Raw genomic sequence first — 13,177 nt, forward strand, 5'->3', positions numbered from 1 at the left:
AAGAGTATGCTTGAAAATATGCTTTGGAATTGAGGTGTGTGTGATCTAACATAGTGCTTCCTTTCGCTCTTTTACCTTATTCATCATATTTAAAATGTATATGGGGGAGGATCATCTTGAATTATATGCCTGAAGTTTGAATTTTTAGTTAGATCTTTAATTTTCAGGGCTTGATGATGGAAAGCAATAGAAGGGTTTATCCTGTTATTGCTTAAATTTAAAGCTCACTCTATCAGCCTTGATGCCTAAGTTCTTACATCCTCTTTCCTGTCTCCTTTTCCATGCTGAGACATACTTTCTAAAGTAAAGAACCAAGTATTTCACAAAGCATTAGTTAAAAAATAAAATTCCCTAGATAAACAACTTTATGCAAGTTTAGTTTGAAAAAAAATTCATTGCTGTACCTTATGTAAGGAGTAGAGAACTTTATGTGGGGAAAAAAACCTTGGTGTTGTTTCCAGGACCTTTACAAGACTTTCCAGGATCCTTTTAGAGTTTGCTCAAGTTAAAAGAGGTGTGCTTCCCCAAATGTGATCGGGTCTGTGTCAGGTTTATTTGATTCAGATCAGACTCTTAAATTGTCTCTGTTAATCAGATTAAAGGATGATTCATGGTTTCTCTTTATACTACTTTATGTATCCAAAAGGTGTAAAATATTTGCTTTTACATTTATTAAATTAGAAGTTGATATCTGGGGTTTATGTCACTGTGGATGGAATTCAAGTTGAAATTGTCAAAATCAGTTTCATTTGCGTGGCTGTAAAATTCTAACTTAAATGAACTGGAGACAGAAGATTAATTGTTTAAAAACACACTGAATTTAAAATAACTTGGTTTAAGGTAGATAACACTAGCAAAAATGAGTCAGAATCTCTAGAAGACCAGTTTTATACAAGTGCCAGGAGAATGGTACCGTGTTTTCTTCCAAGTTCTTAAGGCTCTTTGGTCTCCACTTTCCATAACTTGAAGAATATTAATGAGCTATAGTAAAGCGTGTGTATATATATATATATGAAAGGAGTAAAAATGTGAAATATTAATGGCATTAAATATTTTTAGATTTTTAATTAAAATTGAATCTTTTCAATTTCATCTACATAGTGTTGAGTTTTAACTGAGGTTGACTTACCTGTACATAGGCAAGAACTCATTTATACATATTGTCAGCTGCAAACACAGTAAGTTTGTGCAGTAATCACTTTATGCAGATAATGTTTGGTACATGAACTCTGGCTCTGGACCATGTAGAGTTGAGTTAACTCTACAATGGAAGACCAGTATCAGAACTTTCTAGATATTTCTAAGGGTTCTGTTTGTGTGTGTGCACGCGTGCATGTGTGTCTATGCATTTTTTCTTCTTTGAGCTTAAACATACTTGCTTTTAATCTGCTCTTAATCTTTTATATTAAAAAAATTATGCATGAAATGTCCAGTGTACATAAACCTATATAATTCTATAATCACATTCTACATTATCAACTTCTCTGAGCTTTTTCCTTCGGTGTAATACTCATTTTGTCGTGCTAAAGCTGAATCATTTTGATAAATATTCTCTTGTTCATTTAAGCAACTATTGCAGCACTTGATTCCATAGTAATAGATAGGGTTTATATGATCCTGTTATTGCAGCTTCCAGACACCACTCCAGATCCACTGGTGCCCTCTACGCTCCTGATGTTTATGGGGCTACAGGTGAAGGATGAGTACACTTTGCTGTCATCTGTGCAGTCATCCTGGATTTTTTTCCCCACCCACTTGGTTATTCATGTAGTTCAGTTTGAAAAAGCATTATTTACATTAATTTGAGTTTTGTGGTTTTAATAATCCAGATAGATGTGTTTATGTTGTTAGATTTTGTTTCCACCCCCACCCTCCAATGTTAATCCTTTTCTTCCTTAACAACAATCATTTTATTTTTACTTGAAGAACTTTTTTCATTTTCCATTTTTAAGTATTTGTAGAGCATTCTTTATGCATGTAGTTTCCTAATCAGCACTCTCAATAGCCTTCCTACTGTATTTACTTTCTTTTTCAATGAAAACAAAAACCCAAAACGAAGAAGACATTAATTAAAAAAAAAAAAAAAAGTTTCTTTCAGTTAAAACTATTGTTTGTGGAGGTTTTCTTCCCTGTGATATTGGAATAACAATGTTTGTATATGACTTTTTTTTTTTACTCCCATTTCTTACTTTTCACTGTACCACTAAAGACTTCAGAATGAAAATAACCACTGTTTTAGCCACTACATAATTTATTAGAAATATGAAGCAATTACTTTTCTTCTGCTTGGGTTTTTTTAGTGAGTGTGGTATTAATGTGTTGCTGTTCTGACTGAATTCTTTATATTCGTTTTTCTTCTTGTTGTAACAGGTACTGGCTTCGGAATTAGTCAGTCGAGTAGATTATCATCATCAGTTAGTGCTATGCGAGTTCTGAACACAGGTTCTGACGTGGAAGAGGCAGTAGCAGATGCTTTGGTAAGAATCTCACTTACCTTGTGTGGGATACAGACTCTTTAAAATGTTTGCTGTCTATAGTGAAAAAGAACTTGTCATTCATTATTTTATTGGCTTCTAGGTGGGGAAAAAAAATTGAGCAGGTAGCACTAACTAGCAGTTTCCCACAACAGCCAGACAGACTTTTGGGTAGGCTGAAGGCTTGTCAGCGCTGGGAATGGTGACAGCTAAAGCACTCTGCTTATCATAAGCCTGGGTTCCTTTTTAAAGTTGTTCTGTCTGACAATGTGAGGTTGATGCTGAACAGATAAACTGATGGCTTGGCAGGTAGCATTTCATAATTCTTCAGGTTTTGTTTTCTTTTGTTCAGAATGTTACACTGAATTTAAAACTGGTTATGCCATTCTCTTTCTTAACCTTTACTGTTCTTTAAAAGAGTGTATTTGGCTTCTCTACCTCTCTGCCCCAGTAAGCCAAACTGAACACATCATGTATTTTGCTGTTCTGACATTTACATCAGCAAGCTGAAATCTTCAATAAATTTAAAATGCTGATGCTATGAATCAGGTACATTTTTATCAGGTATTGTATACTTTGCAGTATATATATACACACATACAGGTATATATTGCATGTCATTAAATATCTCATGCTTTAAGGAAATTGTTATTAGTCTGTTCTAAGAAAAGATTATTTGGAACATTAGTAAAAACCTAAAAATTAGACTCTAAAAATTTTAATTATAGACAGATATGACTGGATAGAGAGAAACAACATCTCAAATGAAGAAATCTGAAGAACTCTGTCATGTTCTTAGTCTGGTAATTTATTGATTTCTTGGTTAATACTATCATTTTGGCACATTAGTTCAAAATTTGTGTGCCTTCACTGGCATAAAGATCAGGATATCTCTGAAATCATGCCTGAGAGGTCATGGTGTGATGGAGTCGTTTTTCCCCTTTCTGATATTGCAGACTTGCAAAAAGTTCTCAGCATTGGTGGGGAATGCTAGTTAGTAAACTGGAAATCAAGTCTGGATTTTGGAATAAGGAACACTAGAAAAACAGTCTATACAACATGAAAAGTTTCTGGCTATAATTTGAAAAATGGTTGCTATCCACACTGGTGCCACATGAAGAATATCTTAAGTACTTCTAGCAGCTTCATGCCGATTCAGATCCGGCTGGGTGAAGTATATAGTAAGAATATAAATTGAGGAGAAATTCATGATTCTGATGACTACTCTTGAGGCTTGAATGTGTCCTGCTTTGTGGAAGCAATAAAGTTTGTTCACAGAAACTGTTTGTGTTACTTGGATCCAGAATAACATAATGCTTCTGGAAATGTTAGAGAAAGATTAGTTTGTGTATTTTAGCGATAATCTGTCATTACAAAGAAGGATCAAGAACAGCAACATTTTGTGGTATTTTCATGCCTGGTTGCCTGCCATGCTCGAAATGTATGTTGTCCTGTATAGATGGCTCTATTTAGATGGAAAACTTATGAACAGCCTTTTTGTTTTATCATAGACTGAAGCCCCCACCTCAGAACAAAGTTTTTAAAAGGCAGAGTCCTGACAGATACAATATAAAAACAAAAATTCCTCTGGATTGTATTACTGTTATTATGGTATGAAAAATACTTGGCCAGTTACAATACTGCTCAAGCCAAAGTGGTATCAATCTTCTGCCTAAGATCTGGTTCCAATATAAGATACAAGAAATGGAACAATGCGGTGATCTTTACATATTTTTATAGCTTTTACTTTGGCACAGTCCTTGGCATTTCAGACTCTGTTTCTTTAAAAAAAATATTTTTTTTTTTTCGTTATGGTGACCCTTTTCAAAAATGCTCATGTCTTTGTGGTTTTTCTTTTCCTTTATTCTCTTGAGCGTGTATGTATGTTTATTCTGTTGACAGTAAGCTTGCTTATTACATGGTGTATTGACTGGTTTGTATTAGGATACGTATTAAGTTATTCCACAGACAAAAATGAGAACCCTGTGCAAATGGCAATGGTAATTAAGGGGAATACAATCACTTTCACTGCTGGGGTTTTGAGTTGACAATGGAACCCAATTTTTTACTACTAGCTTCAACTCCAAAATTTGAATGGCAGAGTTATTTTGCAGAGGTGTGTGTTTTTCCTTTTAGGATAAATAGAGCTGCTGCATATTTTTTTTTCCCCCCTCCGGCCTTTGGCATGTTGTATGTTGTTTTATTGGCTTGTTTTTGGTTTTAGGGGATTTGGGATTCTGCATTATGTAATGAGCATTTTTGTTTGACATTGCCGTAGTAATTGTTGCAATGACAACATTCAGATACCAGTGTGAAGTTAAGGAGATGAAGTTGATTGGAAAATAAAAGTTTAGACGAAGGTTTCATACCTAGATAGCAATTGACTGCATGTGCTAAGTCTTCATGCTCAAATACCCCTGCATAAGACACACAGATTTTGACAGAGAAGTCTTTGTGACCAGCCAGCAGATGATACGTAATACTTCTCTGGAAATAGAAGCTTAGCAGACTACTTCTTGGCAATGCATGAGATGCTAATCAGTTACAGAGAGCTAAGAGCAAAATTTACGCGAAGACTATGTGTTGTCCAGTGGGAGACAGTGTAATAGTCACAATGCTGCTATGCCTTACCTTCCTGTTCTCAATTTCTGTTTCTTTTCAATAATTTACTGCTAACAGCTCTTAGGAGACATACGGACTAAGGTATAGAAACTATTTTCCTTCTTCAATAGTTCTAATGTTTTGCTATTAACATGCTCAATACAAAGTAAGTTAAAATAACAGAATATGTGGGTTTAGACCTGATCCTTATATTTGGTAACATATGTAAAGCTATTAAGTGAAATCGCTAACTTTCAATACAGTCTTTATATCACTCTTAGGCAGTTTTGTGGAGTTACACGAGTAAACCTTAAGTTGAACGTTTTGTCAAATGTATGTCTTCTCTGCGTTTGCTTTGCTTTTATATTTGGAATACTACGCAATCCATACTACTTATAAAATATTTTATTAACTTGGTTTGACCTGTTGAACACTTGGAACCGTTTATCATTGCAGGGAGTAGGGGTCACACTGATTATTTGAACTGTTGGTCTTTACACTGATTATGGGTATGTATACTGTCTCTTTGAAAATCAGTATTAATGTGGGGGGTTTCTGTACGATAGAAGAAGCCCGTGCGAAGAAGATACGAGTCCTATGGAATGTACTCAGATGATGATGCCAACAGTGATGCATCAAGTGCCTGTTCAGAAAGGTCCTACAGCTCTAGGAATGGAAGCATACCAACATATATGAGACAGACAGAAGATGTGGCTGAAGTCCTAAATCGCTGTGCTAGCTCCAACTGGTCAGAGAGAAAAGAAGGCCTTCTAGGCCTGCAGAATTTATTAAAGAACCAGAGAACTTTAAGGTGAGAAAACATGCTAATAGGAAAACATTTTGTTTCAGAGTTGAAGGAAAGGCAGCTAATGTTCTAAAGAATACAGAAAGCTGGGGAAAGCAGGGGATGTGTCTGAGAGTAAGATGAGTGAAGGAATGTGGAAGCTGTTGTCACTTGTGGGCACTAGTGTATAGAATCTGTTTAAAAAGCTCAGTTTAAGAAATGGAATGTAAAAGCAAGAGAATTCTTGCAATTTAAAAGTGCTTGCATCTAGTGTTGATGGAAGGCCTTTATTATTTGTCTTATTTATTTTTTACTGTTATTTTTGTTGGGTATTCAGAAGACAGAAGTAGCTATAGGTAGCTACTAAGAATACCTTTTTCTTTGCTCTTTTAAAATAGTTGGGAATGGTATAATATATGAATTAGTTTGAAGAGGCATTTCTAGGTTAAAAGTCTCATTTTAGACTGAATCTATTACGCTACATATCCATGTCTCAAACATAATGCTTTACTTCCTTTACTAGATTATTTGATTCAGTACTACATCTGATTTCACTGATTGCTATGCATTTAGTGTTATGGTAGTACTAGCAGGGGAGCTGACTAATGTATTGTTGTCACTTTGACAGTCGTGTTGAGTTGAAAAGGTTGTGTGAAATCTTCACAAGAATGTTTGCTGATCCTCACAGTAAGGTATGTTTAGATTTTTCTTATTTCCAGTAAATGTTTGAAAATGGATACTAATGGAAAGCCAACTGCGGTAAAATGTCAGTGATATTTGCACATGTAAAATTTTTCAAATTAGGACTGAAATCTGATACTGTTAACTGCTTATACAATTCAGTTTGTCAATCTTGAACAAGATAATTTTTCACATTTTTGCAGGATAATTGAAATAAAGGTTAGTTTCATCTCAATGACATTGAACTCGTTTAAAAGTTTGTGCTCAGAATTTGTAAGAGTTTTTAAGAAGTCATGTTTACAGAGGCTACTTCAACATCAGTAATGGTTTTCTCTCAATTAAAAATGAAAGGCTTTGGTGCAGTAGTTTAAATCATAAAGAAAGTGGTCTAAATCATACGTGGTGAATCTGATGAACTGTACCAAACATGTACTTTTTTTTCCTGTGGTATTTTGTATTATCATAGCTTATGATCATCATCCTTGGATTTCATAGATAGGACTGGCAGTTAAGACTGTTGAATAATTTTTACATCATTGTTAGTAGTCAGTGGGTAAGGTAGAGACTATGCTTCAGTATAAAAGAAAATGTGATGTTTTATTAACATTTACCTAGGTAAAGACCCAGTATGGACGACACAGCAAGGAGAACAGCCCTTCTGTTTTCTAAGACCATTAAAATCTTTCCAAGTTACTACACTTGATAGTATTTTTAGAATTTTTGTGGGAAGAGGGTTACTAGTACAGCTTTATATATGCAGTAATTTCCCGTAGCAAAAGGACTGCAGGTAGGTAAGGAGCTGAATAAAGTTACAGTGGTGTCATGTAAAAAATGTGTAACTTAATCTTTTCTTTGCATTATAGTCTTGCTTGGAAGAAACCTTAACCTTTTATGTTGGGTATAACACATCCCACTTTGCATCCATATTTCAGAACTGATAAAAAGATAACCCAGAAAAATTGAGAGCAAAGTAGTTATTTCAGAAGTATCAGCTTTGCCCAGCAGAATTCTGAAAATTGGCTTTGATTATGCAGTATACTTTATATATTTTTAAGTCTTCTTTATTGCTGCAATGGAAAATTAATTCCAGAGTGATGGGAAGTCTTGACAGCTTAACTTGGTGTTTATCTATTCTCATTTTTCCTGCTGGAAAAAGTGACTTAGCTGCTATCTATGACGCAGTGTATTTTGGAAGAAACTGGCATTGCACACAGCAACTTGATATTAAAGTTGCTCACATACTGCAGCAATATAGAAGGAAAGACTAAAGCCAAGCAGTTAAAGAGAAACAGAAGGAAACATTCCATAAAAAGAACAGAGGAGAGGAAATAAAACTAAGTGTTGAATAATTACCGAGTTTTATATTAAGTAATGACAAAATTGTGACTAGCAGCTTGGTTTAATTTTGCTTGTTGCTGTGTTAATATTGCAGCTATGCATGTGTATCAGAACTACCTGGGAGATGTTTTTGTAGTGAAGGGAGCCAGGGAAAGATAATGAAAGTGTTCCAAAATTAATTTGTATGTGTCAGAAGAGCATTTTATCTTTTCATTAAGCCTTTAGAAATGTTACACTGCATTATTCTAGTTAATTGTTTTGTTTACTGGGCATTCTGACATAAAATAATGTTGTGATTTCAAAAATTTGGTCTGTGTTATATAGCATATGTGGTACACCTGTTCCAGTCACTGAAACCTTGCCTGCTTTTTGGTGTTGCAAAACTGTTACGTTATCAATATATTATCAGGAGGATCCTTTAAATATTAAAGAGTTCATGAGCTGTGAATTACTTATCATGCACGTGTGGCTACATAAATCTCATCTTAGACTCTTTCCAAGTGTCTGTAGGAATTACTCTGTCATCACTTTTTTTTGTTTTAAAGGTTTACTTTAACATGATAGCTGGATATAGGACATTGCTTAGAAAAAGAGTAATACCGTTTGGAGGAGAAAATGGGAGAATGATTTGAAGGAAATGCCAAGTGCTTACTTGTAAAATACATTCGGTATCCCAATAAAATTACTAAATCTATCATAAAAGTTTTGAATTACCTTTTTTGTTTTATTTTGTTTTATATTCCATACAGGAAACTTTGTATTGATGGCCACTAATTTGTGTGTTTTTATCTTTTTCCCTTTTTTGTTGTTTTTTTTTTTTGTTTTGGTTTGGTTTTTGTTTCGTTTTGCATGCTGTCCCCTGTGTTGGAACTCTCTTTAGAGAGTAAGTTGGTTCAATATTTGTTGGAAGCCTAACCTTACTTGCATGAATGTGCAATTAACCCTTTTTCTCTCTATTTTTCTTCCCCAAAGAGTTCATGCAGTGTCAAGCCTTTTGCAATCATAAAATGCTCTTACAATTATGTAAACTGTGTGGTAAAGTTTCGAGATGTGCTTTATCTACTAATTAACTGACATTGTTTGGTTATGCATTCCTGCTTTATATTGTGGTGGTTGGCACATCTGAAATAATTCACTTTAAAGGTAGATCACTTATAACTATTTCCATACCTGTTTGTTTTTTCCACCGCCAAATTATTAAAACTTCAATGTTAGATGCTCAATTTCAGAATTTTAATTTTCATCATAAAAATGGAAACTGCAAAAATTGCAGTACCCACATACATTGTTCAACATATAGGTGGTTGAATTCATTTTCCATTCCAAATTCATCCTTTACCTTAAATACTCTTACAGCCTTCTTAAATTCTTCATTCTTTGGCCTAAGACAAAATGGTATGATTTGTATTTTTTTTAAATGCAAAAAAATTACTCAATTTTTCATTGGAGTTTTGTCTAGACGTTCATGTAGTAAACCTAAATTCAAACAAAGCTTGAAAACAATTTAGTCCTCAGTTATGTGTATTTTAAATAGCTAAAACATTGGCACAACATCTTTAGAGTACTTTTGCCATAGTGATTCATAATTCACTTCATAATGATTTCTATTTAAACCACTTTACGTGTTTGAAGTGTCATAAGTCCACATTGCTTCATCAAATAAAAGGTTGTAAACCAGTGTGTTCACCTTGTACATTTTAATGAAAAAAGCATGTGCGTCAGTGTCTGCAAACTTGAAGAAACAGGTACAGTTTTTAAATTCTGCTGAGCTGTGTAATTAAATTTGAAGGGTCTTAAATACAGTTTTAAGATCCCCAGTGTAATCTTTATAGCATCAGATTTTTTTTGTTGTCTGCCTATGTCAAATATATTTTCCCCCTATTTTAGGGCCGTGAAATTCAGAAACTGTCTTATTGCAATACAGAAAGTAGGTTTTTGTTTGGTTTTTCCTGGGTCTTATAATTATGCTCACTAGTTGTGCATCCACAAAGTGGTGTTTTGTTTCACTTTAGCCAAATAGAGATTTCTAATCCTGAGCATAGAAATTTCTTCCTACTGCTGGGAGGGTAATTTGTAAACCTCAGACTTGAACACAAATCTAGACAGATAGAAGAGGAGTTAGATGCCTTTTATTTTTAACAATTTTTGATTTAGTTTGCCCCAAAAGGGAAGTTGAAGTAGCTCATCCTGATGGACTTTTATGTTGAGTAGGATTTGGATTGGTTTGTTTCTAACACAGCTTTTCAGTATTTAAGATGTCTGTTAAAACGTTTTCCCTGGTCTTTATTAGATCCTGAAAGAATCATAGAATCATAAAATACCAGGTTGGAAGGGACCTTAGGGATCATCTGGTCCAATCTTTCTTGTCAAAAAGAACCTGAATTTTTTTTATTTCTAATGTGAATTTCAAGGTACTTTTTTTAAAGATACCTGTGTGGATTTTTTTCACTTCATGGTATAAAATTGCTTACCCTGGCTTGATTATCAACATGAAAAGAGATCTAATTTCCTCGGCAATGAAGGCATGCTGCAGCATGCACCAACTCTTCCACACTTGATCAGTGCTATGGAAAAGGCCCCACTTCTGTGAGCTGCTTTCTGCAGCTGTGAGAGGTACGATCGCCGTTTGGGATCATCTGCTCTCAAAGACAGCAGCAGAACTTGGCTTGACAACAAGCCAGGTCAGCTGCAGGAGGATGTGGGGTTCTAGCTCCTCCTGTGCGGCAGTTATTTCCAACATCGTACCCATCTCATAAATACTGAAGAGGCAATATCCCTCCAGCCTTCTTGGCATCATAGCAATACTTCTGCTCCTGTACCTAGCTATCTGCTGAAGCTGGAGTGTGTATCAGATGTGAAGGTAGCATTTTCAGGCCAAACACCCATTTTTCTTGTGGGAGAAACAGGAAACTCGTGGTCCACACTGTATGGAGCATATACATCCTGATTTCACTGGAAGTCTTGAAAAAAAGATAAAACCAGTGAGATACTAAAAACGCTAATTAAATGAAGTTAACCTATTTCTCATGCCCTGGTTCACACCTCGCGTCCAAAAAGCCCTTTTTCCTGGTCTGAGTGTTGAGGTTACCATAAATACAATAATATGCTTTTTTCTTTACTGAATGCAGTCTTTTAAACATTATTTGTGTTTACTGTATTCAATGTTACTTGTTGAAAAGAACACAATGGATAATACGTTTTTGAAAAGATGAAAGTACTTCTGTGTTTTAAACACCTGCCAATCTGAAATGTGTTGTGGGTTTTTTTTTTTTCCCTTCTCTGAATAATTTTGTGTTTGCCTGCAATAGCAGGAGAATCTTGTTCTGTTCCACAAATATTTTGTGTAAAGGACTTGGCCAGCTTTCACGATTTTGCAGTATTTAGTAATGCAGATATTTACAATGAATATTTTGCTAAAGAATTGAAGCAGCTTTTCTGGTTTCAGAGAGAAAGTGGTTTTGTAGTCTTTGAGGAATGTGGCAAATGAACTTAATGATAAAGCTTGAAAGGGTGAAAAAATTTTGTAGTGAAAAAAATTGAGGTTGCGCCAGCCATCACAGTAAGCATTTCTTTTCTTGATGAAACTGCATGGAATACCTTATTGTCAAACTTCTACAGAAGTCGGCTAACATTTCCAATGTACTCTTGTATCAAAATCCAATGAGAAAGCAAGAGAGTTTTCTTTTTTCCTCCTTTATTTTTTTTCCTGCTTGGCTGCAAAACACTGCCTTTCTCTGCCTCTGATTCCCTTACTGCTTTCTTATTTGTTTGTAAGTTCAGCATATGTCAGTGTCATTTCCTCTTTTGCCCCATCCTACCCTCTTTCCATCTTCTTCTGCCTTTTAGGTGTTCAGTATGTTTTTGGAGACACTGGTGGACTTCATCCAGGTCCATAAAGAAGATCTGCAGGACTGGCTGTTCGTACTGCTGACACAGCTGTTGAAAAAAATGGGTGCTGATTTGCTTGGGTCTGTACAAGCAAAAGTTCAGAAGGCACTTGATGTCACAAGGTAATGAGTTCTTAAAAAAATTATTTTAAAAAAACAAACCTCATGTTATTTTAAAGTTTTGGGGTTTTTTTATTGTGCTGTGTGATTCTTAGAAAAATGCAGAGCCAATAACAGATAGTGAAACTTCAGTAAACCTTCCTGCTTAAGTATTTTGATAAAAAAATATTGTTGCAATATTCTTCTCTTAGTGTCAGCAGGCTTTTAAGGAGTTATGGCAGTAATGGATTTGTTTTCTGTCTTCCCTCCGCTCTCCCCAGACTTCACTAATAGCTTTATTCCAAAATGATGTTACGTGACTTTGGGGGCCATCAGAGCTGCCCATCCCTGGCCAGTTGTATTTCCAAATGGAAGCTGGATTTTTAAGTAGAGTTGGAGGAGCTCTGGGACGTACTTCTCATCCTCCATTGTCTGAAGTATGGGACAGTGTGAACAGTCTAGGTCTGTGTGGGACCCATTCATGTGGCACATCTGCTGTGAAATCTGGGGAGGGGTATGGTGTATGTTGTAGGGAGAGAGGGAATATGGTCTGCCACACTTCACTTTGCTGCTCCATCAGAGTCCTTGAGGGTCATACCTGTAGTGTGCAATGGGGGAGAGCAGAGGCAACCCAGAGACAATAGGATTGTTCAGAGGAGTCTGCAGGAGAGTTGTGGTTTAGACCTTTAGGGTTGCATAAATTTAGAATTGGAATTCTGCTATATCTTTATAATAATTTTCCTCATTACTTATATCGCTTATTCTAGGTATAATTGCTTCAAAGCAGGAATTTCTTGAATTTTGTCCTTTACATTCTGGTAAATGTTTCTGAAAGTCAGATACGCTATCAACAAAACTGGTAGTACTTTTAAAAGAAAAAATTTCTAAAGCTTTTCTTTACTGAAAAAGAGGGAGGGTTTATTTAGTGCCTCTCAACAGGTATCAGAAGAAAATTTCACGTAACACGATGTGATTTGTTTGTCTTACAGGGAATCTTTCCCAAATGACCTCCAGTTCAGTATTTTAATGAGATTTACTGTTGACCAGACCCAAACACCTAGCTTGAAGGTAAGACTTTTCAGGCTTACATTGCAAACAAAAATCTTCATTGATAGACATTTGCTTGTCTTAATATTTGAATTTGGATTGTTATTTTTGTTCTGTTTCAAAAAAAAAAAAAGATTTTCAATTAGTGGATTTTGTTTTTGTAAACTTTCAGACAGTCAAGCCAGCACTACAGGACCAGCTTCGCTCTTTTTGGAGCTCAAAGGTTTTTGTCTGAATTATTGCCTTTATTCTTAACCCTATGTCAA

The 13,177-nt window shown here is 35.2% G+C and overlaps 1 protein-coding gene across 29 annotated transcripts in view; it reads left to right on the forward strand.

Moving 5' to 3' along the window:
• CLASP2 (cytoplasmic linker associated protein 2) overlaps positions 1-13,177 on the forward strand; it is a 146,587-nt gene that overhangs the window by 109,753 nt on the left and 23,657 nt on the right. For 6 of the 29 annotated variants that reach the window (XM_037387048.1, XM_037387050.1, XM_037387053.1 and 3 more), the window contains 9 exons: positions 1,630-1,692; positions 2,371-2,477; positions 5,154-5,177; positions 5,642-5,886; positions 6,488-6,551; positions 8,759-8,761; positions 11,725-11,888; positions 12,854-12,932; positions 13,084-13,134. In XM_037387048.1, the coding sequence (XP_037242945.1) occupies positions 1,630-1,692; positions 2,371-2,477; positions 5,154-5,177; positions 5,642-5,886; positions 6,488-6,551; positions 8,759-8,761; positions 11,725-11,888; positions 12,854-12,932; positions 13,084-13,134 (800 nt within the window). The remainder of the gene's footprint in view (positions 1-1,629; positions 1,693-2,370; positions 2,478-5,153; positions 5,178-5,641; positions 5,887-6,487; positions 6,552-8,758; positions 8,762-11,724; positions 11,889-12,853; positions 12,933-13,083; positions 13,135-13,177) is intronic. The other 23 variants (XM_037387056.1, XM_037387068.1, XM_037387070.1 and 20 more) reach the window with 12 other exon arrangements.

Source organism: Falco rusticolus, chromosome 4, assembly GCF_015220075.1.
Source record: "Falco rusticolus isolate bFalRus1 chromosome 4, bFalRus1.pri, whole genome shotgun sequence".
In the NCBI taxonomy this organism is placed as follows: domain Eukaryota; kingdom Metazoa; phylum Chordata; class Aves; order Falconiformes; family Falconidae; genus Falco; species Falco rusticolus.